Source organism: Narcine bancroftii, chromosome 1, assembly GCF_036971445.1.
Source record: "Narcine bancroftii isolate sNarBan1 chromosome 1, sNarBan1.hap1, whole genome shotgun sequence".
Taxonomy (NCBI): Eukaryota; Metazoa; Chordata; class Chondrichthyes; order Torpediniformes; family Narcinidae; genus Narcine; species Narcine bancroftii.
This window is the reverse complement of record NC_091469.1, coordinates 255324079-255349557: the sequence shown is the minus strand read 5'-3', so window position 1 is coordinate 255349557 and position 25479 is coordinate 255324079. Positions and strand designations below refer to the sequence as shown.

General features: G+C 43.7%; 1 protein-coding gene across 1 annotated transcript in view; it reads right to left on the bottom strand.

Moving 5' to 3' along the window:
- Window positions 1-25479, bottom strand: part of f2 (coagulation factor II (thrombin)) — a 107720-nt gene that overhangs the window by 70358 nt on the left and 11883 nt on the right. Inside the window, exons 2-4 of the mRNA XM_069895864.1 lie at window positions 12204-12364; window positions 7157-7181; window positions 2211-2270 (exon numbers count right to left, since the gene is read on the bottom strand). Coding sequence (XP_069751965.1) covers window positions 2211-2270; window positions 7157-7181; window positions 12204-12364 — 246 coding nt within the window. The remainder of the gene's footprint in view (window positions 1-2210; window positions 2271-7156; window positions 7182-12203; window positions 12365-25479) is intronic.

Below are 25479 nucleotides of genomic sequence, written 5' to 3'. Positions count from 1 at the left end.
GATGACAATCTAGAGAGATATCTCCGGACAGTCGAGGAGCTGTATCTCACTTACAACAAAGAGAAGTGCTTGTTCAGCACCACCCGCCTCTCCATCCTAGGGTATGTCGTGGAACATGGTGTCATCGGTCCTGATCCAGAACGCATGCGTCCACTAATGGAACTGCCCCTCCCCCACACATTCAAGGCCCTCCACAGGTGCCTTGGTCTTTTCTCCTATTAATCCCAGTGGGTCCCCCATTTTTTGGACAAGGCCTGCCCACTGGCCCAAGCCATCACGTTTCCCCAAGGTGCAAGCAGCTTTCGCTCCCATCAGGCAGAACATCACCAATGCAATGCATGCCGTGGATGAGGACACCCCATTCCAGATGGAGTGCGATGGCTCTGATGTTGCCCTCACGGCCACCCTCAACCAAGCGGGCCAACCCGTGGGCATCTTCTCTTGGACCCTCCATGGTTCTGAGCTTGGGCACTCTGCCATTGAAAAGGAGGCCCAATCGATTATAGAAGTGGTCCACCACTGGTGCCACTACCTGGCAGGCAGGAGGTTCACCCTCCTCACTGACCAGCGCCACCCATAAGGGCAAGATCAAGAATTATAAGATCTTGCGCTGGTAAGTCAAGCTGGCCACATTCAGCTACGACATCCAATACATACCAGGGAAGTTCAATGACTCCCCCGACGCCCTGTCCCAGACCTGCATCACTGTGCAGTTCGACCAACTGCAGGCACTGCACGACCCCTTTGTCATTTGGGTGTACACACCTGTATCACTTCAAATCCTGGTACATTCCCTTCACTGTCCAAGAAATCCGGACAGGCTCATGTCATCAAGGCCACTCAGCCCTATGAATGGCTTAGCATCGACTTCAAGGACCCCCTGCCTTCCACGAACAAGAACGTCTACTTTCTCACTGTCATAAACAAATACTCCCATTTTCCCTTCGCCATCCCTTGCCCTGATACCTCCACAGCCACTGTTATCAGGGCACTGGCGCAGATCTTCACTATGTTCGGATACCCGGCATTGATTGGAGGTCCGGCTTCATGAGTGAGGAGTTGACGTGAGGCATTGCAGCTAGTCGTATGACTAGCTACAACCCGAAGGGCAACAGGCAAGTGGAGCATGGAAACGAGATGATCTGGAAGGCAGACCTCCTGGCCCTGAGGTCCAAAGGCTGGTCCACTGACTACTGGCAAGAGGCCCCTCCCCAAGACACTCAATGCCATTAGGTTGCTCTTGTGCACGGCTACTAATCAGACCCCTCACCAGCATCTTTTCTTGTTCCCCAAGAAATCAGCATTTGGGGTCTCCCTCTTAGCTTGGCTAACATCTCCAGCACCAGTGCTCCTCCACAAACACGTGCAGATCCAAAGGTCCAACCCACTGATCGAGCAGGTGTTCCTCCTCCACGCCAACCAGAGTTACATTTCCATCAGGTACCCCAGTGGCTGTGAGGACACTGTCTCGACCAGGGATCTGGCACCAGCAGGGGCCCCACCCCTCCTGCATCATGACTACCCAGCCCAACCTCCCCACCATGGGTACCCTTGGCCCATCCAGGATCTGGGGACCGACCTCCTCCCTCCACCTCTCCAGAAAGCCCCACTCCTAGCGGAGCACACACTCCCAGTCACTCCCACCGTGGACAGATCTACAAATAGATACAATGCTGCCCACACCGATCCCCACCATGGCTACACTGGACCTAGCTAAACCTCAGGCAGTAACCAAGCCCTCACCGACCTTTGACTTGGAACCAACCGTGCAACGATCCCAGAGACTCCGACGGCCGCCGAACCGTCTGAATTTGTAAATACCAGCCGGCACTGTTTTACACCCCACCCCCTCCACCACCCCTGCCAATTTTAAGAAGGGGGTGGATATGGTGATACGACCACCAGCCTACTGCAGGGGGCGATCTTTGTACCTACAGGCAGACCACCTAAGGGGCTGACTCCTATGGACACTGCGAGACTGGCTTAGTTCCTCCAGCATTTCTGTGTGTTTTCATTACAATATCAGCATCTGCAGACTTTTGTGTTTCACACAGATCCTTAGTATTGGCTGAATTAAGAGAATGGAGAGAATCACAGCAGCAGATTTGCAACCTGTTTTACAATTAATTATTTTTGAAAAAACTCATGATTCAGGTCCCAAGTTGTGGGTTAAACAAGTAAATGACCAGAGGGCGGACTTAAATACTTACCAGCCAGGCACTGGTTCAAGTATTCTGGAGGGGATTGACCTGGTCTTCCTCCAACACAAACTGAAAACAAAGCACATAATAATATTACAATGGAACTATCAGAATAGAAATATAGGAAATGAGTCAGCACATTTGGACAAATAATCCAAAGAATATAAACTCAAGTGCAAAGTGGCTGGTTGAGAATTTTAATTTAGTTTTCAACATCTGGGAGAAAAAAGCCATGGAATTCTTGGATTAATGTTAAATGGTTCATTGATGCTCATTATTTTTTTTATTTATTTTTTTTAATTTTCTATTTTTCACACCATAAATCACATTAGCCATGATATACACTATTTCTTTTTCACACATATCCATTGATGCTCATTATTGAAGGGAATTTATAGTCTGCCTCATGTGCTGCATATTGACATAATTTCATCTTTCTATACGGAATTGCTCTGTGAATGATTTGATTGTATTTAATTGTTAAATGAGAAAAAGCCCCATCATTTATCAACCGGCAGTTTGGGAATGCCAACTCGATTGAGTAATAGCTATTTTCTGCATTTGAGAGAGCATTTTTTTAAAGTTACATCAGAATCCATGGTCCCACTTGTTATGCAGTCCAGAGGACCCCAAAACCAGCAGCAATAAATATGCACCACAACACAGGGTCACTTAAACAAAAGTTTTTAATTATATTTGAACAAGAAAACAGAATTGAACTTTAACTTATTACTTAACCTACCTAACTACTTAATCCCCCCTCTAATACTAAGCACAGGTGTGTGAAATGTATATTTAAGATTAGAAAAGTTCTTTGAACCACAGAATTAACAAAGTTCACTGGTCTTTGCTGCTTAACAGGCAAATGGTTACCACTCAGGAGGGTTCTTGCTGGTTTTTAGAGAGAGATTCCTTTTCCAGGACATCTGCAACTGATTCCTTCCCAATCATTCTTGCTGACAAAACTTGTCCCCTTCAGGGTTCTCCAGATGATCCTCTTTCTTTCAGGTCACCTTTCACACCACCAGTCTTCTCCTTTGACCAGACAGTCTTCCAAAGTTTGCCAGCTTTGTCCTTCTGGAACTGATTTCTGTGTCTCTCCTCTCTGTTTCACTCCCTCCCTCTCTAGGTACTTTCAGGTGGTCAATTGCCCTGCTTGTAAAGCCGCATATTTTGGCAAAATGCGGCTGTGGGGAGGCTATGTGAATGTGCAGGAGGCGCCTTTGAGGCGAGCTTGGTAACCCTCCTCCGAGAGAGATAATCAGCGCAGCACAATGGCTCCCACAGCCATCTGAATGCAGCTGGCTGAAAGCGGCTGTCAAAGGGGCGGGCTGCTGACGTGGTAGTGATATTGTCATCCTGAGACGCCTGGCGTGAATCTTGAAGCACGTTGTGCAGGCAGGCTAGTGCAGATTCAGTCGTTTTGTTTTAGCAGTGAAGGGAAACAGTGTATTTGAACAATGGCTCCAAGAAAGGCTTGTAACTGGTCTGATGAAGAGGCAAGACTGCTTCTAGACCATCTGACTCAGGAATCCCAGGAAAGGGAGCTCACTGGGACAGTTAAAGATGGTCCCACATTTGAGCGGCTGTCTGGAGTGCTTGCAGCACAAGGGCACAAAGTGCAGTAAAAACCAGGTGGTCACAAAGCTGAAGGGCATGAAGAAGAAATTCCACATAGTCCTGGACCACAACAGGAGGAGTGGCAATGGACGCAAGGAGTGGAAGTACTTTAAAAAAAAAAGGAGTGGAAGTACTTTGACCGATGCCACACTCTCTGGGGGGCCAGCTGCTCAGCTACTCCCTTAAATGTAGCCAGCGCTCTGGAGAACCCTGATTCCCCAGAGTTCACCCAGCAGCAATGGAGGAGACATGCCGGTCCAGGAGGGGGAGGCCACCACCGAGGACCTGGCAGCCACAGATTTGGATGCCTCCGAGAGAGGAAGCGCAGAGGTCACTGTCCCTGGAAGTGGTGAGGCAGCACTCTCACAGAGAACACAGGTCAGTAGCATTGAGGTTGTGTTTATGGAGAAGCACCTAAGTTCAATGCTGATGTACTTTTCCTGTTTCCACCCACAGCCTTTGGTTCCAGGCGCAAGCGCCAGCGACTGACCAAAGGTCAGGTTCTCACGCTGGAGTTGCAGGCGAAGATGTTGGCACTTGACAGGGAGGACAGTGAGAGAGACCACTAGTGTGCACAGGAGGCACTGGATCACGAGAGAGTCATGCTCGCTGACCTGAGAGAGGACGAGGAAGCAACACGCTGCTCCGAAGTGGAGAAGCATGTCCAGTCGGTGTCTGAGTTTGCAGCTTCCCTGCAGGGTCTGAGTGCCACCATGGACAGGCAGTCAGTCATCTTCAACAGATTGGTCACGCAAATGGAGGCCTCCCCATCCCCATTCCCACAGTCGTATGGTCACCCTCATCCCATGTACCCGACCCCTCCATCCAGCATGTCATTTCATTCCACACCAGTGCGTCACAGTAGTGGACACTTTGGCATGACTGAGATGCTGGGGTCCGGGACAGGTTCCTCATTTCCCCCCCCCCCCCCCCACAACTCGTTCCTCTCAATGCTGGAATGGGGTTTGTGTCGGACTAAACATCCTTAATGTGGCTAACTCACTGTTTACTTTTGTTGTTCATGAAGCCCCTCATAAGTGCAATGTTCTGTGCGACATTTTAAGGATGGAAACATCCAGCAGTGAGATGCTATGGTGCCGGGTTGGTTGTGTTTGTTGTGTTTACTGTTTTAGTGTTTGATCTGCTGTGTTCAAGTGTGGAGTGGATTTGCACTGTTATTTGTCCATTCCAAGGTTTACTTCAAGTTTAAGTATGATGTGAAATGTTAACGTTGCGATATCTACCTCAGATATTTATGAAGCAGTGTGATTTCTCAAAGAATGTCTTTTGTTAAATTTTATTAAATTTTTGACAAACATTCAAGTCACACGTTTCATTTCTATGCACCCGTTCATTCGCGAGAGCACATAACATGCCAGGCAGTAGGCTCATGTCACTGCATTGGGTGGGGAGGGTGGAGGGGGGAACTAGTTGTGGAAAATGGGGAGCTGGGTAGCAGGGACATACCCTTACAGGATGGACATGATGGCAGAACGGATGGCCTGGTGATCAAGACAATCTGCGCTATTGGGTGCAGGACCATCTGCTTCAACCAATGTCCACTCTGAAGGGAAGTCTTCCTTGTTAATCTCACATATATTGTGCAGTACCCAGCAGGCAAACACAACATCTGGGACTAAGGCGGTAGAGATATCTAGATGCTTGGACAGGCACTGCCAGCAGCCTTTTAGACGGCCAAATGCATGTTCCACCACTACCCTGGCTGAATTAAGGGCCTTGTTAAATCTTCGCTGATCCGAATCCAGTACTCAGTGCTGCGTGAACCCCTTCATCAGCCAGCTTTGTAGGGGGTATGCCGCATCACCCACAAGATGCACTGGAACCTCCACTCCTTGGACATCTGCAGGCACAACAATGCAGAAATGTAGTTAATTCATGAACCTGAACGTTGACACAGCAAGCATGCATAACATATTGAAACACAGAGCTTTAAAGGGTGAACACTCACATCACGTGGGAAGAGGTATCCGCCCTGGTCCTCTGCTTTTCTCTTCAGAGGAGAATTGGCAAGCACTCTGGCATCATGCGTGTGGCACAGCCACTGCACAAACACATCTGAGAAGCTGTAACATGAATGGAAATTACAGTGAAGTTATAGTCATTTGAGATGTGATGTGATAAAGATCAATAGAGGCTTAACTCACCAGAATCTGTGGTCGACCACCACTGGCAGAACCATCGAATGCCACCCTGTGCGATTGTAGTAGGCTGCAGCATCCACGCTGGGTGTGATAATGGGAATGGCAATGGGTAGGGAGATGAAACGTTTACCGAGGAACTTCCTCAAGGCGGCAGTCACCTCCTGCACCACCATGTACACGATGCTGACGCCTATTCCAAAGATGGTACTGATGGATTGATACTCACAAGGGGTGGCATACCACCACAAGGCCACAGCTAATCGAAGTCCAGGCTCCAATGGTCACTGCAAGTCCTGTCTGTGCCCTTCAGGTGAGGATCTATGAGTTCCAGCACAAAGTGAAAGGTGCCACGCGACATACGAAAGTGTCTCCTCCACTCAGCATCGTCAAATTTGGTGAGGACATTACTCCAGAACTCAGCACCCTGGGGTCGGTTCAACCTCCAGAGAGACAAATGTGTCACCATAGCTAATTGACTGACCAGCAGGATTCGCCTTCGTCTGCGGTGCTTCCACTCCATGTGCCTTTCGAACACTAACTGCTGTCTTCTTGCCCTCATCTGCACACTCAGAAATGCTGAAATCATCATCATTATGTCTCCTACCTGCACAGGGTCTGCCATCGTCCTGTGTTCCTTCTTGTCATGCTCAAAATGACATCACATCAGTGGACAGGAGCACAGCTGACACTGGGCAGGAGCCGGAGTATGCTCAGAGGCGCATCCGGTGCACCTGGGTCCTTCAGGTGGCCTGCATTGCGCTTTTAACGCTGCCACCTGAACGGCAATTTAAAGGGCCATTTCTGCTTCTTCAGGCGCATTCTTAGCAGAGAATGCACCTGAAAAAGCCTTCTGAGAGCAAAACTGTTCTCTCTTCCTGCAAAAATCACCCGCTCTTCCAGGCTAGCTGTATTCTGCAACTTTGCTGGTCTTTCTGCAAAAAAGCACTCTGCAAAAGTCCTGCAAATATTCTGTGTTTTAAAATGTGTGTGTTCAACCTGCTCTAGCAATTCCTCCCAAACCACCTCAAAATATCTGTCGCAAGCAATTCAGAAAAACAGAAAGGGAATGTTTGACAGGGAACTGATTGATGGGACAGGAAGTAAGGGGTAAATTTGTGATGCAAATTACAAAAATCATGCTCGATATGAAAGAGATAAAAAAAAGTTTCTTACCATTATAAATGCCCCAAAAGTCAGCCTGAAGAAGAGGATAAGAAAACTGTTAGAACACTGCTTGCTACAGAAGAGAATACCATTAGATATTTTGGAGCTACCCTTTCTTCTTGGCCCACCCTTCCTGGAGGAAAGGATTTCTAATCTTCCCAACCTAATTCTAATTAGGAATTTACAAGCAGAAATTTTCATACATGAGGTGCGCCATGGTTAGTGTAGCAGTTAGCACACCGCTGTTACAGCACCAGCTATCGGGACTGAGGTTCGAATCCCGCACTGTCTGTAAGGAGTTTGTACATTCTCCCTGTGTCTGTGTGTGTGTTTTCCCTGGGGGCTCCGGTTTCCTCCCACCATCCAAAACATACCAGGGTTGTAGGTCAATTGGATGCATTTGATTGGCATGGGCTCATGGGTTCATGGAATGGGACTCTTAATCAAAAGGGCAGACCTGTGACATTCTTCTCAGTGTTTTGGCTAGAGTGACTGCCCGGTTGTAGGTTAAGGGCTCCGTCTCCAGCAGTCTCTGTCGGATGCAACCGGAGTCAATCCGGATTGACTCCAGTTACATCCGACAGAGACTGCTGGAGACGGAGCCCTTATCTAGTGGAAGAATCTCGTGACTCCTGGATGGCACAGTCTGCTATGGATCTCTTTTAGCCCCTCCAGCTGAGCACCAGCAGCAGATCGTGACAATGCGTTAGAGGGATCATTTAACCTGCCCGGTCTGTACTGGATCTCATAATTATAAGTTGAGAGTTCTATTCGCCAGCGTGCCATCTTATCGTTCTTGATTTTACTTTGTGTTTAGTACTGAACATGTAGGAATGTTGTTTGTCTAAAAATGTTTTAAAAATGCAAGAATTAAAACCTTCCTTCTGATGGCGTTTGGTGTTTGAACTTTTCCTGAATTCAGGCATCATGTGACAGCACACAAAATAATCCTCAGCCACGCAATGTACTGTTCCAGCACAACTCAAAACAGTGAGAAAACGTCATACTCAAGGATGCCTCATGTAGTGAGCTTCTGACCTCAGTTCTGCTGCCTGAGGAGAGTTAGTCTGAGCCATGTCTCCACCACTCCAGGCAGCCTTACCAGCATCCAGGGAATTAACTGACATCTCTCTCAATTTAAGTTCAGAAAAGCAAAGAAAATCTAAAATAACTCAAACATTGAAGAAATGCATGGGCCAAACAAATCAATGGAAGCTGCTATTAGCCTCATTTTTTTTCAACACACTGTGTACAGCAATTCTAATTGACAGTAGTGCAATCACTCCCAACCAAAATACGGATTGAATCCTGACATGAGGGGCTTTCCTTATGAGGAGAGTAAGGCTGGGGTTTAAAGGGAAGTTTATAAGAATGAGAGATTACTTCAATAGACATACAAGGCTGTGATAGGAATTGAAGAGGTACATGCCAATAGGCTGATGAAGGAAAGAGTTCAGAATCAGTCAGTATTGACTCAGGATGAGATATTAGCCTTTAAGGGTATAACAGTGCGATAGCAGTTAAGACACTGGAACAGTATTAAACAACTTGAACAAACACCCCCAACACCCAGATTCAAATTCCACCAAGGCAGCTGTGGAAATTGAATTTCAGTTCATAAACTGGGATAGGAAGGGGAAATATTTTCTCTCTGAGAGTACCAAGTCTCTGGAACTCTCCTCCTCAAAGTATGGTGGAAGCTGAGTATTTTGATATTTTAAGGCAGAATTCAACGAATTCTTTATAATCCAGGTTTGCAAAGGATATCAAGGCTTGGTGGGAATGCATACTTAAGGTTATAGTCAGATTAGCAATGTAAGTTTTAAATAGAAAAGCAAACTTGGAAGACTAAATGGTTTATCCCCGCTCCAAATTCATAAATTTGTACTTTTAAGGGGCCAACTCACCATACTCATGATCTCACCAGCAACCCTCCAATCTCCAGAGATGCTCAATGGAGCATTTTCCCCAACCCTGATTGTCACCTTCAAATGCACTCATGCCCCCAACCACATCTCATTTCCATCCTTATACCAGGCCGCAATTAGTCTCTATAATCACCATAAGAGATAGTAGCAAAATTAGGCCATTTGATCCATCAGATCTGCTCCACCATTCAAATCATTCCTTTCAACCCCATTTTCTGCCTTCTCCCCATATCCTTTGATGTCCTAACTAATCAAAGCCCATCACTGCTTTAAATCTACCCAATGACTTGGCCTCCACTGCTGCCACGAACAAATTAAACATTTCTCCTCTTCTCTGTGACAAAAGGTATGTCTTTTTATTTTGAGGCTGTTCCCTCTGGTTCCATACTCTTCCACTACTGGAAACATTTTCTCCATATCCACTCTATCCAACGTTTCAATGAAAACTCCCCCCATACTCTCTAAACTCTAGCAAGTACAGGCAGGAGCGTCAAATGATCCTCATATGTTAGTCCTCTCATTCCCGGGGATCATTCTCATAAACCTCATCTGAAACCTCTCCAATCCTAGCACACCCTTCCTTCCATAGTGGTCCCTAAACTGCTCACAATGCACCACATGTGATTCACCACCACCTTATATAGCTTCACCTTTACATCTTTGCTTTTATATTCTAGTCCTCTCAAAATTAATGGTAACATTGCATTTATCTTCCTTACTATCGACTCAACCTCCAAGTTAATCTTTCGGGTATCTTGCTCAAGTAAAAATGAGATTACCCAACACTGATTCCTGTGGAACACCACTAATCACCACCAGCCAGCCATAAAAGGTCCCCTTTATTCCCACGCTTTGTCTTCTGTCAATCAGCTAAGCTTCTATCCACGCTAATACCTTTCCTGTAATACCATGTGCTCCTATCTCATTTATCCACCTTATCTCTGGTGCCTTGTCAAAGGCCTTCTAAAAATCCAAATTAAAAAAACATCCACCACTCTCATATTCTGCCCTGTTCATTATTTCCTCAAAGAATTCCAACAGATTTGTCAAGCAAATCTCCCCTGAAAGAATCAATGCTGTCTTGACCTATTTTATCTTTGGTTTCAAGTACCCTGAAACCTTATCCTTAATAATGGATCTCGAATCTTGCCTACCACTGATGTCAGGCTAACTGGCCAATAGTTTCCTGTCTTTTGTCTCTCCTTTTTTAAAGAATGGAGTGATTTTGTCTTTTTGTCTTATCATGACTTACTACAGAAATTAGATTACATTCTTTTGAGTTTAAGTTGAGGGCGACCTATTGAAACATTCAAGATTCTTTAGAGACATAACTGGGGAGATGTCCATATTTTTCTACTAAAGGGAGAATCTTGAATAAGATAATGAAGTGACAAAATTAGGGGCCAGTCATTTAAAACTGAGGAGCCGAAGAACTTCTTCTCTCAGAAGGCAGTGAATCTTTGGAGCTCTCTACCCTGGAGGATTTTGGAGGCTAAGATCACTTGTATGTATTTAAAAAGAAGGCAGATAAATTTCTGGGGAAAAAAATCCAGGGATTTTGGATAAAATAGAATTAGCACAGAAAAGAAGATGAGGCCTGGGCAGAGCAGCCATGATTATATTGAATGGAATAAAACACGAAAATCTGCAGACACAGTGATTGAAGTAAAAACACGAAGCTGGAGAAACTCCAGCCGGTCAAACAGTGTATTTTGTACAGCAAAGATAAAGATACATAACCAACATTTCAGGCTTGAGGCCTTTATCAAGATATGAGCAAAATGTAGGTGGGCACCTGAATAATTATCAAGGTATGAGAAAAATATATTGATCTAATATATATTTGTGCATGTTTGTCTGTTCTCCATGCAAATCAATATGGAGCACTCTAGAAATGTCCAAGGAGGTTTAGTAGGGCTAAAGTTTGGTGCTGAATGTCATGACTCCATTGTTTTAACCTTGTTCCAGCCTACTGCAGGGGGTGATCTCTGTACCTGCAGGAAGACCACCTAAGGGACTGACTCCACCTGGCCGGCTGTCAATCAGCCGACCTGAATGTAAACCTGAGCCGGCCCCTCCTGAGCCAGTCACATGGGGAGCCACCAAGGCATGAACTGGTGTTCATACTTTTACTGGAATAAAGCCTGTTGTACAGTCTTTTGAGTTTGTGCTTGCTTGCTGCTACCTCAATGCACCACAAACCTTTAAGGTCATATGAAGTTCAAAAAAGTTTGAACTTGCACCAGGGACACCTCAATTAGTTATAATGCTGTGCATCAATGTCTCTTCAGTCCATGTAGTCAACAATTGAGTGTTTTATTTCCATGTAAATCAATATGGATACCTGTTGCCAGGTATCCTGTTAGTATTGAATAATGATATTGATTGGTGGGAAAAGCTTGAGGGGTTGAGTGGTCTTCTGCTTCTATTTTCTTGTGTTTTTAAGCAAACCAAACAATGGCAAAACAGCCAATGGTACTATTTAAATGGACAGCAGAATTTAAAGGCTAGCTAAAGACCAGACCTGTTCATAAGACTAGTCATTGGGTATATGCTCAGGTATTTAATGCGGAGTTCTGCTCCCTAGTTATTAAGCTCATAAATTGTGCAACTGAGGTTCACTGTGTGTGCTACCTTTTCATTCTCCCTTTCCAATGATCTTACCTCTTGATAAATTTCTTTCCTATGATCATACTTCTTTAGGCTAGATAGCAGAGTTTCTCGTGTTTGTACAGCAGGCAAGATGTCCACAACCTGGGATAGTCTATGAAAGGTGATGCTGCATAGAACACTTAAAATAATTGCTTAATGACGAGATGAAACCAGAATCATTTCACATCAATGACTATGGAAGCAAATATAGCGATGGTAAATTTCTCAGACTACTGATTCTGCAGTCTAACCTATCCACACACACAAGAGATGATATGAATTCTTATAAACATTCTGTCTTCATAATTCTAAGTCAAATGGTTTCCTCAGTTGATATTTGCTCTATTCCTAGCTTTAAGAATCACCTAGCAATTTGACATTTGCTGCCATTTAAAATATTATCCAACAATGACATTTTTGTTTTTTTCACAATGCTTTAAAAAATACATTCTGAAAAAGAGTAATTTCTTGCTTACTGACTGCTGATCATCCTCAAATACTTCACGAACTTCCTCCTGGTCACAATATTCATTGATACATTCTCTGTCCAAATTTCCTCCCCTTGTTTCTTCAAAGAAACTGTTGGCTCGCCGATTTCTTTTCAACACAGAAAAAGCATCCTGTGCCTTGAGGAACACTAAACAGGAGATAAGTGAATAATGTATGCAACATCATAAGTTACAGGCACTGATATATTCACTTGTTGCTTAAACACATATCACAATCAAGTGTCCACACCATTAGGCACATTGGAGGTGGGAAACCAGACCTCCCTGGAGCTTGTCAAGCACATGATTTTCCAGTGAGAAACTGGGACTCAAACTACTTTGGTCAATGTAGTAAGGAGGAAAAAAAAGTCTTATTTAAGGATAATATTGGATTTATCTACTTTCCCTTATGTTTCCTGAATTGCAACAGTGATTATACATCGCAAGTTTTTTAGGAGCTCAAAAGCAATTTTCAATTTCCTGAGCTTGTTAAATCTTTCTTTCTTTCCTCATAAGAAAATGTGATGAATACCAAACCTGGTTTAGAAATGAACATTGCCACTGTGTTCAAGGCCAACCCTGCAGTAGCTTCTGCTACTTTCAACCAAAAACTTCTTATTTGTTCTTCCACCATCCAGATAACGTGGATTAATAATTATTGTTTTTTTAATTAACAGAATGTTTTAAATTTTTTCTTTGATCCCACTTCACTTCAACGACCAATTTGGGATGTTGAATGGACTCAACTTTATCACACAGTGGGCAAAAAAAATATTTATTTATTTAAAATGGCTATCAATAAGTCTCTAATTCAAGAACATTACATAACCACTTGATGACTGCATGGAGAATAATGCATTCTGGCACTTAAAGTCAATGCCTCACATCACCAGGGTAGAAGCATCAGAGTATATTTGTTGGCCTCACTGAATTACAAGAAAGCTCTCACACCTCCAGAAACAATATGTGTGACTGTTACATTTCACACTTTTAGGCTTAAAAGGAAATCACGTTACAAGAGTTGTCTGAAATTGATCCAAAAACTCATCAAAACAGCACAAAGCCTTAAATAATTATGAACAGGTTCAACCTGTGCAAGCTATTTGAGTTACCATCTTTTTAATGAAAGTTATTGACTAGCCCTCCAAATATTAGATGGTGATTAAGCAAGGTTCAAACATAGTGCAGAGAGATGGCAAAAACCATTGATTATAACTGAAAGGTCTCAAGCAGGCTTTCAACACTATTAAATTGCTTGGATTAGGTGCAATCAATACTTCTGGGACTTTGCCCTCAATCCTTCAGCATTCATCTCATAACCAAGAAAAACTATTTCTGAGAGAGCAGTGATAGATGTATCCCTGTTTCTCAGAAACATCAAAGTAAACCTTGCATTCTTGCACGATCTTTCCAACCACTAAAATACACTTCAGCACCTGGGAGATATTGACACAAACCACCCAATATTTTCTGGAATATGCCTAAATCTGTAATTCCAAATAGAAACCTGTGGGTTTTTTTTTGTTACATAGCAAAACAGTCCCTTTCTTCTCCCCTTCCAGAACTAATGATCCGTTCACTGTCATAGCTTACATATATTTTATGCATATAGAGTACAGTTGGGGAAAGTACATTTAAGTTTTATACCATTTTTTCCCCTTTTTATTACTGTATCTGGCCCCCCCCATGTGCTCCAGGTATGGCTGCCAGACCTTTACAAAAGTGTCATATTTATTCTTTAAGTTTTTTTTTCCATAGCTATGCAGCTGTCCATTGTTCTGAGTAGAGGGGAGTCGGACTTCCAAGTGATTGTGATACTTTTTTGCCAGTACAAAACAAAGGACTCTACATCACCTTTGTTGACCTCACCAAAGCCTTCGACACCGTGAGCAGGAAAGGGCTTTGGCAAATACTAGAGCGCCTCGGATGCCCCCCAAAGTTCCTCAACATGGTTATCCAACTGCACGAAAACCAACAAGGTCGGGTCAGATACAGCAATGAGCTCTCTGAACCCTTCTCCATTAACAGTGGCGTGAAGCAAGGCTGTGTTCTCGCACCAACCCTCTTTTCAATCTTCTTCAGCATGATGCTGAACCAAGCCATGAAAGACCTCAACAATGAAGACGCTGTTTACATCCGGTACCGCACGGATGGCAGTCTCTTCAATCTGAGGCGCCTGCAAGCTCACACCAAGACACAAGAGCAACTTGTCCGTGAACTACTCTTTGCAGATGATGCCGCTTTAGTTGCCCATTCAGAGCCAGATCTTCAGCGCTTGATGTCCTGTTTTGCGGAAACTGCCAAAATGTTTGGCCTGGAAGTCAGCCTGAAGACAACTGAGGTCCTCCATCAGCCAGCTCCCCACCATGACTACCAGCCCCCCCACATCTCCATCAGGCACACAAAACTCAAAACAGTCAACCAGTTTACCTATCTCGGCTGCACCATTTCATCGGATGCAAGGATCGACAACGAGATAGACAACGGACTCGCCAAGGCAAATAGCGCCTTTGGAAGACTACACAAAAGAGTCTGGAAAAACAACCAACTGAAAAGCCTCACAAAGATTAGCGTATACAGAGCCGTTGTCATACCCACAGTCCTGTTCGGCTCTGAATCATGGGTCCTCTACCGGCATCACCTACGGCTCCTAGAACGCTTCCACCAGCGTTGTCTCCGCTCCATCCTCAACATTCATTGGAGCGACTTCATCACCAACATCGAAGTACTCGAGATGGCAGAGGCCGACAGCATCGAATCCACGCTGCTGAAGATCCAACTGCGCTGGGCAGGTCACGTCTCCAGAATGGAGGTCCATTGCCTTCCCAAGATTGTGTTATATGGCGAGCTCTCCACTGGCCACCGTGACAGAGGTGCACCAAAGAAGAGGTACAACGACTGCCTAAAGAAATCTCTTGGTGCCTGCCACATTGACCACCGCCAGTGGGCTGATATTGTGCATCTTGGTGCCTCACAGTTTGGCGGGCAGCAACCTCCTTTGAAGAAGACCGCAGAGCCCACCTCACTGACAAAAGACAAAGGAGGAAAAACCCAACACCCAACCCCAACCAACCAATTTTCCCCTGCAACCGCTGCAATCGTGTCTGCCTGTCCCACATCGGACTTGTCAGCCACAAACGAGCCTGCAGCTGACGTGGACATTACCCCTCCATAAATCTTCGTCCGCGAAGCCAAGCCAAAGAAAAACGATTTTTATAAATGACATTTAATATTTGGTCAATTTGTCACCTGTGAAGGCCACACCTGTTATCCTAGTTCCTGTCTCAGTCCCACATCTGAAATGCATCTCTGAAATTTCGGCTTTTGATCTGTGTAACTTTTGTGGAGTAAGATATAATTGGTGTAAAAAATTATACTGAATCAATCCGTATCGTGCATTTATAACTGATGTCATGCTGTCCTTACACCAATCTGACCAGTGTGGCAGTGTGAGCAGTGAAAGAAACACAGCCACCACGTTGAGGGTTGTTAACGACTGTTTTTAATTCAAATTCAGAGCGCCCCTTTAAGGGCAGCATGAGCTCAGTCATCTGGTGCATTGTGATATCATAATTGCTGCCCAGGGTGGGCTCTGGAAGGGATGCTGGAGTTAGAGAGAAACCTCTGACGACACCATTTCCCCAAGGCTGCCCCGCCACGTGACGATACAAGCGCCGCCACACAACCCCCCCCCCCCCCCCCAGAACCGGCTATGTGTCCTGTCGATTTGGTAGCTGGCCCTGGCGCTTGGGCATGGCTGTCTGCACCGGCTGTGATAAGTTCAGATGGGCCGCCTTCAGGTGGACCACCATAAAAAGTTCCTCTCTCCCCCCCCAATGTCCAGGATGAAGGTTCTGCCAGACCGGTGCAAGACTTTGTATGGCTTTGTACGGTTGCTGTAGCGGTGCACCTTGTGATCCCCTCTGCACAAAAACGAACTGGGCCGAGTCGAGCTCTTTGGGGAGATGAAACAGCCGGGTGCCATGGCGTGCCGGGGGTGGGGGAGCTAGGGAGGCCAGTCGCCTGAGTAGGTCCGCCAGCAGGTTTTTATCGGTGGCCATGGTGTCAGAGTCTGGGCTGAAAAACTCACCTGGCAAGAAAAGCGGAGCACCATAGACCATCTCCACGGGTGAAGCCTGCAGGTCCTCCTTGGGTGCCATCCTAATCCCGAGGAGGACCCAGGGTAGTTCGTCCGCCCAGTCTGGTCCGGAGAGCCTGGCCATAAGCGATGCCTTCAGGTGCCTGTGGAACCTCTCCACCAACCCGTTGGACTGCGGGTGGTATGCTGTGGTGTGGTGGAGCTTGACCCCCCAGAAACTTCACCATCCGAGTCCACAGGGCAGATGTGAACTGCCCCCCTCTGTCGCTAGTGATGTGCGCCAGGACTCTGAAACGGACGATCCATTGGCTGGCCAGAGTCCTGGCGCATGTCTCTGCGGAGGCCTCCTTAATTGAGACAGCCTCCGGCCACCTTGTGGCCCGATCCACCACCGTGAGGAGGTAATGAGCCTCCTTGGACACCGGCAGGGGCCCGACGACATCAACATGGATGTGTTGGAATCTGCGAACTGTCTGGTCGAAGTTCTGGATGGGGGCTCGCATGTGTCACTGGACTTTGGAGGTCTGGCACCTGGTACAGTTCCTGGCCAGTTCCGCCACCTCCTTCTTCAGCCTGTGCCACACCATGCCACACAAACTGCGCCGCAACCATCCGCATGGTTGTCTTTACTGCTGGTTGAACGAGATCGTGGATCAGACTGAAGACCTTCGCCTCTAGAGCGGTGGGACCACCGGGAGCAGCAATGTGTCCGGGCTGCTGGGCACCAAGATATCCTTGAGTTTGAGGCCCGAAATGACGGTCTGCAAGGCCTGCATCTCTGCATCGTTCCTCTGTGCCTGAGCCAGTTGCTCGTAATCCAGGCCGGGCGCGAGAGTGTTGATGGGTGGATGGGAAAGCGCATCCGCCACTACATTGTCCTTGCCGGCCCTGTGTCGGATGTCGGTCGTGAACTCAGACACATACGAGAGGTGGCGCTGCTGTCTAGCAGACCACGGATCCTTGGCCTTCGCCAATGCTTGAGTGAGTGGCTTGTGATCCATGAAGGCTGTGAACGGTCTGCCCTCGATGAAGTAGCAGAAATGACAGATGGCAAAATACAGCGCCTGAAGCTCCCGGTCAAAGGTGCTGTATTTGAGCTCCAGCGGGTGCAGCTGCTTGCTGAAAAAGGCCATTGGGCGCCATTGTCCATCAAGCCACTGTTCCAGAACCCCCCCCCCCCCCACTGCCGTAGCTGAGGCGTCCACGGAGAGCGCCGTGTGTGTCTCTGGCCGTGGATGCACCAGCAGCGTGGCGCTGGCTAGAGCCTCCTTTGTTGCAATGAAAGCCCTGTCCGCCTCCTCTGACCATGATAAAGTCTTTTCTTTGGTGGCCATGAGCGTGAACAATGGGCGTATGGTGCGCGCGACTCCGGGGATGAAACGATGGTAAAAATTCACTATCAACGTGAACTTTTGGAGGCCTTTCAGGGTGGAGGGTTTGAAGAATCGTTGAACAGCTGCTACCTTCTCCGGCACAGCCGCAGCCGCCGAAATGGTGTGCCCCAGGAACTGGAGGGACTCCTTGCCGAACTGGCATTTGGCCACATTGACCATGAGGCTGAAGTCCGACAGCCGGGCAAAGAGTATGTAGAGGTGGGCTTTGTGTTTGTCGTGGTCTGAGAAGTCCTCATCCGTAAAGTGCAGTCGGATGTCCTCTGGCATCTGCTCCAGGAATATCTGGTGAAAGAGAAAACACGGCTTGTGGTCCTCCACCAGGGCCAGCATCTCATCCTTCAGTGCCGAAGGACTATGGTCCCCAAGCCCATCTAGGTATAGCAGCCTGAAAGCTTGTTGCTGGGGAGTTAGTCCAAAAGTTCCCAGCAGCAGATCCTTGAGGGTGATGTACTTGCCCACAGCCAGGGAGTGGTGGATGAGGTCGTCCACCCTTGCTGCTGTGTCTTTATCCGGTGCGCTCATGGCATGGTAATGCATCATGGCATTTGCGGAGATGTTGCGAAGCTGGAATTGCGCTTCCGCTTGCCCGAACCACATTCTTGGGCAGTGGGTCCAAAAGGGGGGAAGCTTGATGGAGACATGCCGAATCCATGTTATGCGAGCCCAAAAAAACATTTGGGCTCGTCGGGGTCACCACTATGGCGGTGTGAGCAGTGTAAGAAGCACAGCCACCATGTTGAGGGTCGTTAATGACTGTTTTATTTGAATCTGGCGCGTGCCTCTTTAAGGGCAGCTTCGGTTCGGTCATCACATGCGTGATGGCATCACTACGCTGCTTGGGGTGTGTGCTGCGTGGGAGGTTTGACTGAGGAAGAAACCACCAACAGTGCCATCTTCCCAGGGCTGCCCCACCACGTGGCATTACAAGCAGGGCTGGTTCACTCTGAGCGAGTGCACCACCACGGGTACCTTATTATTCCATAGATTGTTTAGTAACTTTAAAAAGTTTTTAAGTAATGGAATAGGCAGCGATTGAAAAAGGTATTGCAGTCTTGGCATTACTTTCATTTTGACACAGTTAACCCTCCCACCAAAGTATTCAGTAAGTCTGGAAACCCGTGCTTTGAAGCAGTCTAATGTGAGCATTGAGCCTTCCTATCTTCCGCCTGTCTGAGCTGATGAATCATCAGTCAGAGCTAGAAGGTTTTTGTCTTGGCTTCTTTGTTGATTGTTAACTAATTACCTTCACGGCTCCTAATGGTACTGTCCTCACAACAAGAACTACTGAAAAACACAAGCAATCCGATACCTAGGTATTCAACTAGATAATAATCTAGTCCAGCTATACAAACTAAATTATCAGCCATTAATGAAGAAATTACAAGATGACTTAGAACATTGGAAAGATTTACCACTAACACTGATAGCAAGGGTAAATTGCATTAAAATGAATATCTTCACAAGGATACAATACCTATTCCAATCGTTACCAATTCACCTAACAGAGAAATTCTTCAAGGAGCTAAAGAAAATAATAAGGAAATTCTTATGGAAAGGAGGGGGGGGGGGGGAACTGAGGTTAGCGCTAGATAAATTAACAGAATGGTACAAACAAGGGTGCTTACAGCTACCAAACTTTAAGAATTATTATAGAGCAGCACAATTAAGATACCTATCAGACTTTTATCAAACAAGGGAAAAAGGGGTGTGGCAAGATGGCGTAGAGTCTAGACGTGCAATCTCGACCTCTCTGGCCAGACTTTGAAATATCTGTTTTTTAACCCTTTGTTTTCAAGTTTAAACTTTTAAAATTTTAGTTTAAAGTATTAAGATATTATTATGGTCACTAATGGTAAAAAGACTAAACCTCAAGTTCATAAGAAGTTACATTTTCGAAGTGTTGTAGATTTGGGGCCTAGACGACTTGATACAGCCTCAGGCTCAATCTCTTCATTGTCTAAACCACAAAGACTGCCTGTGGGGGCTGAAAAAAGAATACCTATTACTCACCAAATGAAGGATGGCGCTGGAATTACCCGTTCTCCGGAAGAAGGTGCGTGTTCCCAAGAAGTGGACCCCAATTTGGAAAGCCTTTTGATTTCCATGGAGGGAGCACACAGGAAGACGACTCCATTGTTGGATATGCATGAGGTAGCATTTTAATCTGAAGAAATCATTTATCTTCGTGAATTGATGAAAAAAACAATGAGATGGGGGGGAGACCAGCGGCGACTCCCTGAGGAAGTCAGAGTGCCATCACTGGGAGTCCAGACCCGCAGTAAAACTTTTAAAATGCCTTCTGTTGTGTTGCAGCAGGAGCTGCAGTTACCTTGTTCTGCCACTATGTCAGAGAGAGCAGAGCTGAGCTTTACTGAATCACAGTGTATGCAATTAAATGAAGTTATTCAAGCTGTTATAAAACCTTTGTTGACATCTCAAATGAATGAAATGGCTCAAATGCATGCTGGTATAAGTTCAGAATTAAATATGGTTAAGACACGTGTGGATGCATCTTATGAAGAATTTTTAAAAATTCAGGCTGCTTTTTTGGACTGTAAACAACAAGTGACTTCCAACACAGAAAAAGTGTTGAAGGTGGAAAAATCAATCATAGAATTAGGAGAACATGAGAAGGAGCTAGAAAGAAAAATAGATTATTTGGAGAATCAAAGTAGAAGGAATAATATGAAAATTGTTGGTTTGCCAGAAGGTATAGAGGTATAGAAGGCCTGCAAGCTCACACCAAGACACAAGAGCAACTCATCCATGAACTACTCTTTGCAGACGATGCCGCTTTAGTTGCCCATTCAGAGCCAGCTCTTCAGCGCTTGACGTCCTGTTTTGCGGAAACTGCCAAAATGTTTGGCCTGGAAGTCAACCTGAAGAAAACTGAGGTCCTCCATCAGCCAGCTCCCCACCATGACTACCAGCCCCCCCACATCTCCATCGGGCACACAAAACTCAAAGCGGTCAACCAGTTTACCTATCTCGGCTGCACCATTTCATCGGATGCAAGGATCGACAACGAGATAGACAACAGACTCACCAAGGCAAATAGCGCCTTTGGAAGACTACACAAAAGAGTCTGGAAAAACAACCAACTGAAAAACCTCACTAAGATTAGTGTATACAGAGCCGTTGTCATACCTACACTCCTGTTCGGCTCAGAATCATGGGTCCTCTACCGGCATCACCTACGGCTCCTAGAACGCTTCCACCAGCGTTGTCTCCCCTCCATCCTCAACATTCATTGGAGCGACTTCATCACCAACGTCGAAGTACTCGAGATGGCAGAGGCCGACAGCATCGAATCCACGCTGCTGAAGATCCAACTGCGCTGGGTAGGTCACGTCTCCAGAATGGAGGACCATCGCCTTCACAAGATCGTGTTATATGGCGAGCTCTCCACTGGCCACCGAGACAGAGGTGCACGAAAGAAGAGGTACAAGGACTGCCTAAAGAAATCTCTTGGTGCCTGCCACATTGACCACCGCCAGTGGGCTGGTATCGCCTCAAACCTTTCATCTTGGCGCCTCACAGTTTGGTGGGCAGCAACCTCCTTTGAAGAAGACAGCAGAGCCCACCTCACTGACAAAAGACAAAGGAGGAAAAACCCAACACCCAACCCCAACCAACCAATTTTCCCTTGCAACCGCTGCCACTGTGTCTGCCTGTCTCGCATCGGACTTGTCAGCCACAAACGAGCCTGCAGCTGACGTGGACATTACCCCTCCATAAATCTTTGTCCATGAAACCGAGCCAAAGGAAAGGATAAAAGGACAAGATCATCTTCGTTTCTTTAAAGACTGGATTCCGCAAATATTAAGACAAGAATTTTTCTCTGGGGGATTGGTACTGGAAAGAGCCCATAGAGCTTTAAGAAGAACACCCTCAGCTGGTCAACCAATGAGACTGGTAATAATTCGATGTTTGAGTTATTTGGACAGAGAAGCAATACTTCGACTTGCAGTACAAAATGCGAGACAACGACAAACTCCGTTATTGATTCAGAATAGCAGAGTCTTTTTTTATCCTGATCTGAGTCAAGAGGTCATTCAACGTCAACATCAATTCAATCCAGTTAAAGAAGTTTTGTGGCATAAAGATTATAAGTCTACTTTTCGTTACCCTGCAGTGTTGAAGGTGTTTTATGGAGACTATCGATTTCGGTTTTTTGAAACTGATCGTGAAGCAATGATTTTTGCTGATTCATTGCCAGATATAAGAGGACAAAGATGTAGTCCACCATTATCTCCTAAAGAAAAATCTGGTTGCTCTGGAAATGGAAGAAATGGCAGAAATGGGAAAAAAGGGAATGGAAAGAGTCTACCTCCTTCTGAAATGGGATCTTCGGGATTGCAATCTTCTGGATGAAAAGAAGAATTTTCTTATTCTATTCTTTTCTTTTGTTATTATGATATTTTGATGTTATTGACTGTTTGGCTGGGGAGGGAGAGATTCGCACTAAGTTCTTTACTAGTCATCAGCCACTGGTGGGTGACCCACACCCAATTTTTATTTAGGGGATTACTACCTTTTGGTAGTTTTTTTTTGGGGGGGGGGGATTTTCTTTTTTTTCTTTATTTTTTTTATTTTAATTTTTTTAGTTTTTAATTTGTGATTTATTTTATTGGAGGGCTTATATACATTGATTTGAATTTTTATATAAAGATATTATTGGTATTTAGTAATAATAGTAGATATGTCAAAGTTGAGGTTTGCTACTTTTAATGTTTGAGGATTAAATAGTCCGATTAAGTGTAAGTGAGTCTTGGCATATATTAAGAAAATGAAAATTGATATTGCCTTTTTACAAGAAACACATTTGAATGTGAAGGAAAGCGTGAAATTAAAAAGGGACTGGGTTGGGCATGTATATTCTTCTTCATTTAATTCTAGAGCTAAAGGAGTAACAATTTTGATACATAAAAATTTATCTTTTGAATTACAATCAATGAAGGAAAAGGCAAGATGTATTCTTAAATTGAATAGTAAGATTTTTAGTGAATTTTGGACTTTACTTAATATTTATGCCCCAAATGCAGATGATTAAATATTTATTTCAGATACATTTTTATGTTTGGGTCAGGCTAATGATAATATTTTAGTTGGTGGTGATTTTAATTGTGTTTTGGAACCTTTATTAGATAAATCTCCGAAGAAAGTTAAAAAATCCAAGATGGCAATTCAGGTCCAAGCGTTGATGAAAGATCTTAATTTAGTAGATATTTGGAGACATCTTAATCCGACAGAGAAAGATTTTTCCTTCCATTCATCTAGATTTGAATAGTTTTCAAGGATTGACTTCTTTTTAGTATCAGCTCATTTACAAGGGAAAATACAATAAATGGAATATAAAAGTAGGGTGATTTCAGATCATTCTCTGTTATATTTTACATATGAAACTTCTGAGAAAATTCAAATGGCTTATCGTTGGAGATTTAATACAATGTTGTTAAAAAGTATGGAATTTATTGATTTTTTGAAAAAACAAATTAATTTTATTTTAAAGAAAATTCTAATTCTGTTCAAAGTAAGTTTGTATTATGGGATGCTATGAAAGCCTATTTGAGACAACAAATAATTAGTTATACTTCTAAAATAAAAAAAAATCGATTAAATCAGAGTCTTGAATTAGAGAAACAGATCGATGCGTTAGAAAAGGAATTTCAGAAAGATGCTGCAGAAGATCAGAAAATAGAATTGTCTAGGCTGAAATTGAAATATAATATTTTGCAATCTTATCAATTTGAATGTGTGATTAATAGGACTAAACAACGGCATTACGAATGGGAAAAGAAAGCACATAAGATATTGACGTGGCAATTAAAGAAAGAACAGATATCGAGGACTATTAATGCTGTTAGACGGAATTCTCTTATTACTTATAAACCTCATGAGATTAATGATGAATTTTATTCATTTTATAAAAAGTTATATACATCTGAAGGAAAACAGGAAACTGGATTGATTGATCTTTTTTTTAATCACAGTTGAATTTACCGATATTAGAGGATGGAGATATACAGGAGTTAGAAGAACCATTTACTGATTCGGAAATTAAAATGGCTATGATGGAAATGTCGAACAGTAAATCACCTGGTGATGCTGGATTTTCGGTTGAATTTTATAAAATTTCTTATGATGATTTATCTACAGTGTTGGGGGATGTATTACGTCAAGTTGGAGAACACTATGAATTACCTGAGTCTTGTTCTAGTGCTTTAATTACAGTAATTCCAAAGAAAGATAGAGATCCTTTGAAAGTATCTTCATATAGACCAATTTCATTGTTAAATGTAGATTATAAAATAATAGCTAAAATATTAGCGAATAGATTGGCTAAATTTTTACCAAAGTTGATTCATATTCATATCAAACAGGTTTTATAAAGAATAGATATGCTTCAGATAGCATTTTGCACGTGATTAGTTTGATTAATAGATTTTGACAATCTTTAGATCACCAGATGGTGATATCCTTAGATGCAGAAAAAGCATTTGATAGAGTTGAATGAAATTTTTTGTTTAAAGTTTTGGAGAAATTTAAGTTTGGTCCTTCTTTTATTGGTTGGATTAGGGCTCTATATAGTAAACCAGTAGCTAGAGTATTGACGAATGGTTTGATTTCAGAATCTTTTAAGTTAACTCGATCAACTTGTCAAGGTTGTCCTTTATCACCAGCTTTGTTTGCGTTAGTGATTGAACCTTTACCACAGTTGATAAGACAAAGTACACAGATACAAGTTATGAAAGTTTTAGATGAGGAGTATAAAATCAATTTATTTGCTGATGATGTATTGGTGTATTGAACAAATCCAGCTCAGTCATTTTGCATTTGAAGGAATGTTTAATACAATATGGATGTCTTTCTGGATATAAAGTTAATTGGGAAAAAAGTGAAATATTACCGGTAAGTGAAGGAGATTATTCAGTTTATAAGAATATTATTAATTTGAAGTGGACTGATCGAATTAAATATCTGGGTCTAATTTTGAATGTTAATTATCAATCTTTATATAAATTAAATGATGCTCCGTTAATGAAAAAAATTAAAACTGATTTGATTAAATGGAAAGATTTACCTATTAATTTAATGGGAAAGATAAATACAATTAAGATGAATATCTTTCTACGTATACAATATTTGTTTCAATCTATTCTGTATTTACTTGATAAATTTTTTTTGAGATTTGAATAAAATGGTTAGGGAGTTTTTATGGAGGGGTAAATTTTCAAGAGTAGCTCTGAATAAATTAACTTGGAAATATGAATTAGGGGGAACTACGTTTACCACATTTTCAAAATTATTATGAGCCCAACTGAAATTTATTAGTTCATTGATGGATTTGGTACGGCCTCCTAGTTGGGCTAAAATTGAGATGGCAAGTATTTCTGAATTTGAAATAGATCAATTTTTGTTTAGGTGGAATATAAATTTGTTACAACAATATAATGTGCCTATACTAAAACATTTAATGAAGTTATGGATAAAGAAAAATAAAATGATAGGCTCTAGGGGTAAATTATTGGCTTTGACTCCATTGTATAACAATCAACTTATTTCTTTTTCAATACATAATCAAAGTTTATTGCATTGGAAGGTGTGAAAAATTTGGGAGATTGTTTTAAAAAGGATAAGTTTTTATCTTTTAATCAGATGAGGGAAGATTTTGGTATTGATAAGAATTCTTTATTTCTTTATTATCAAATTCGATCTTTGGTAAAATGTATGTTTGGTAGAGATATGATTTTACCTAAAATGACTAAAT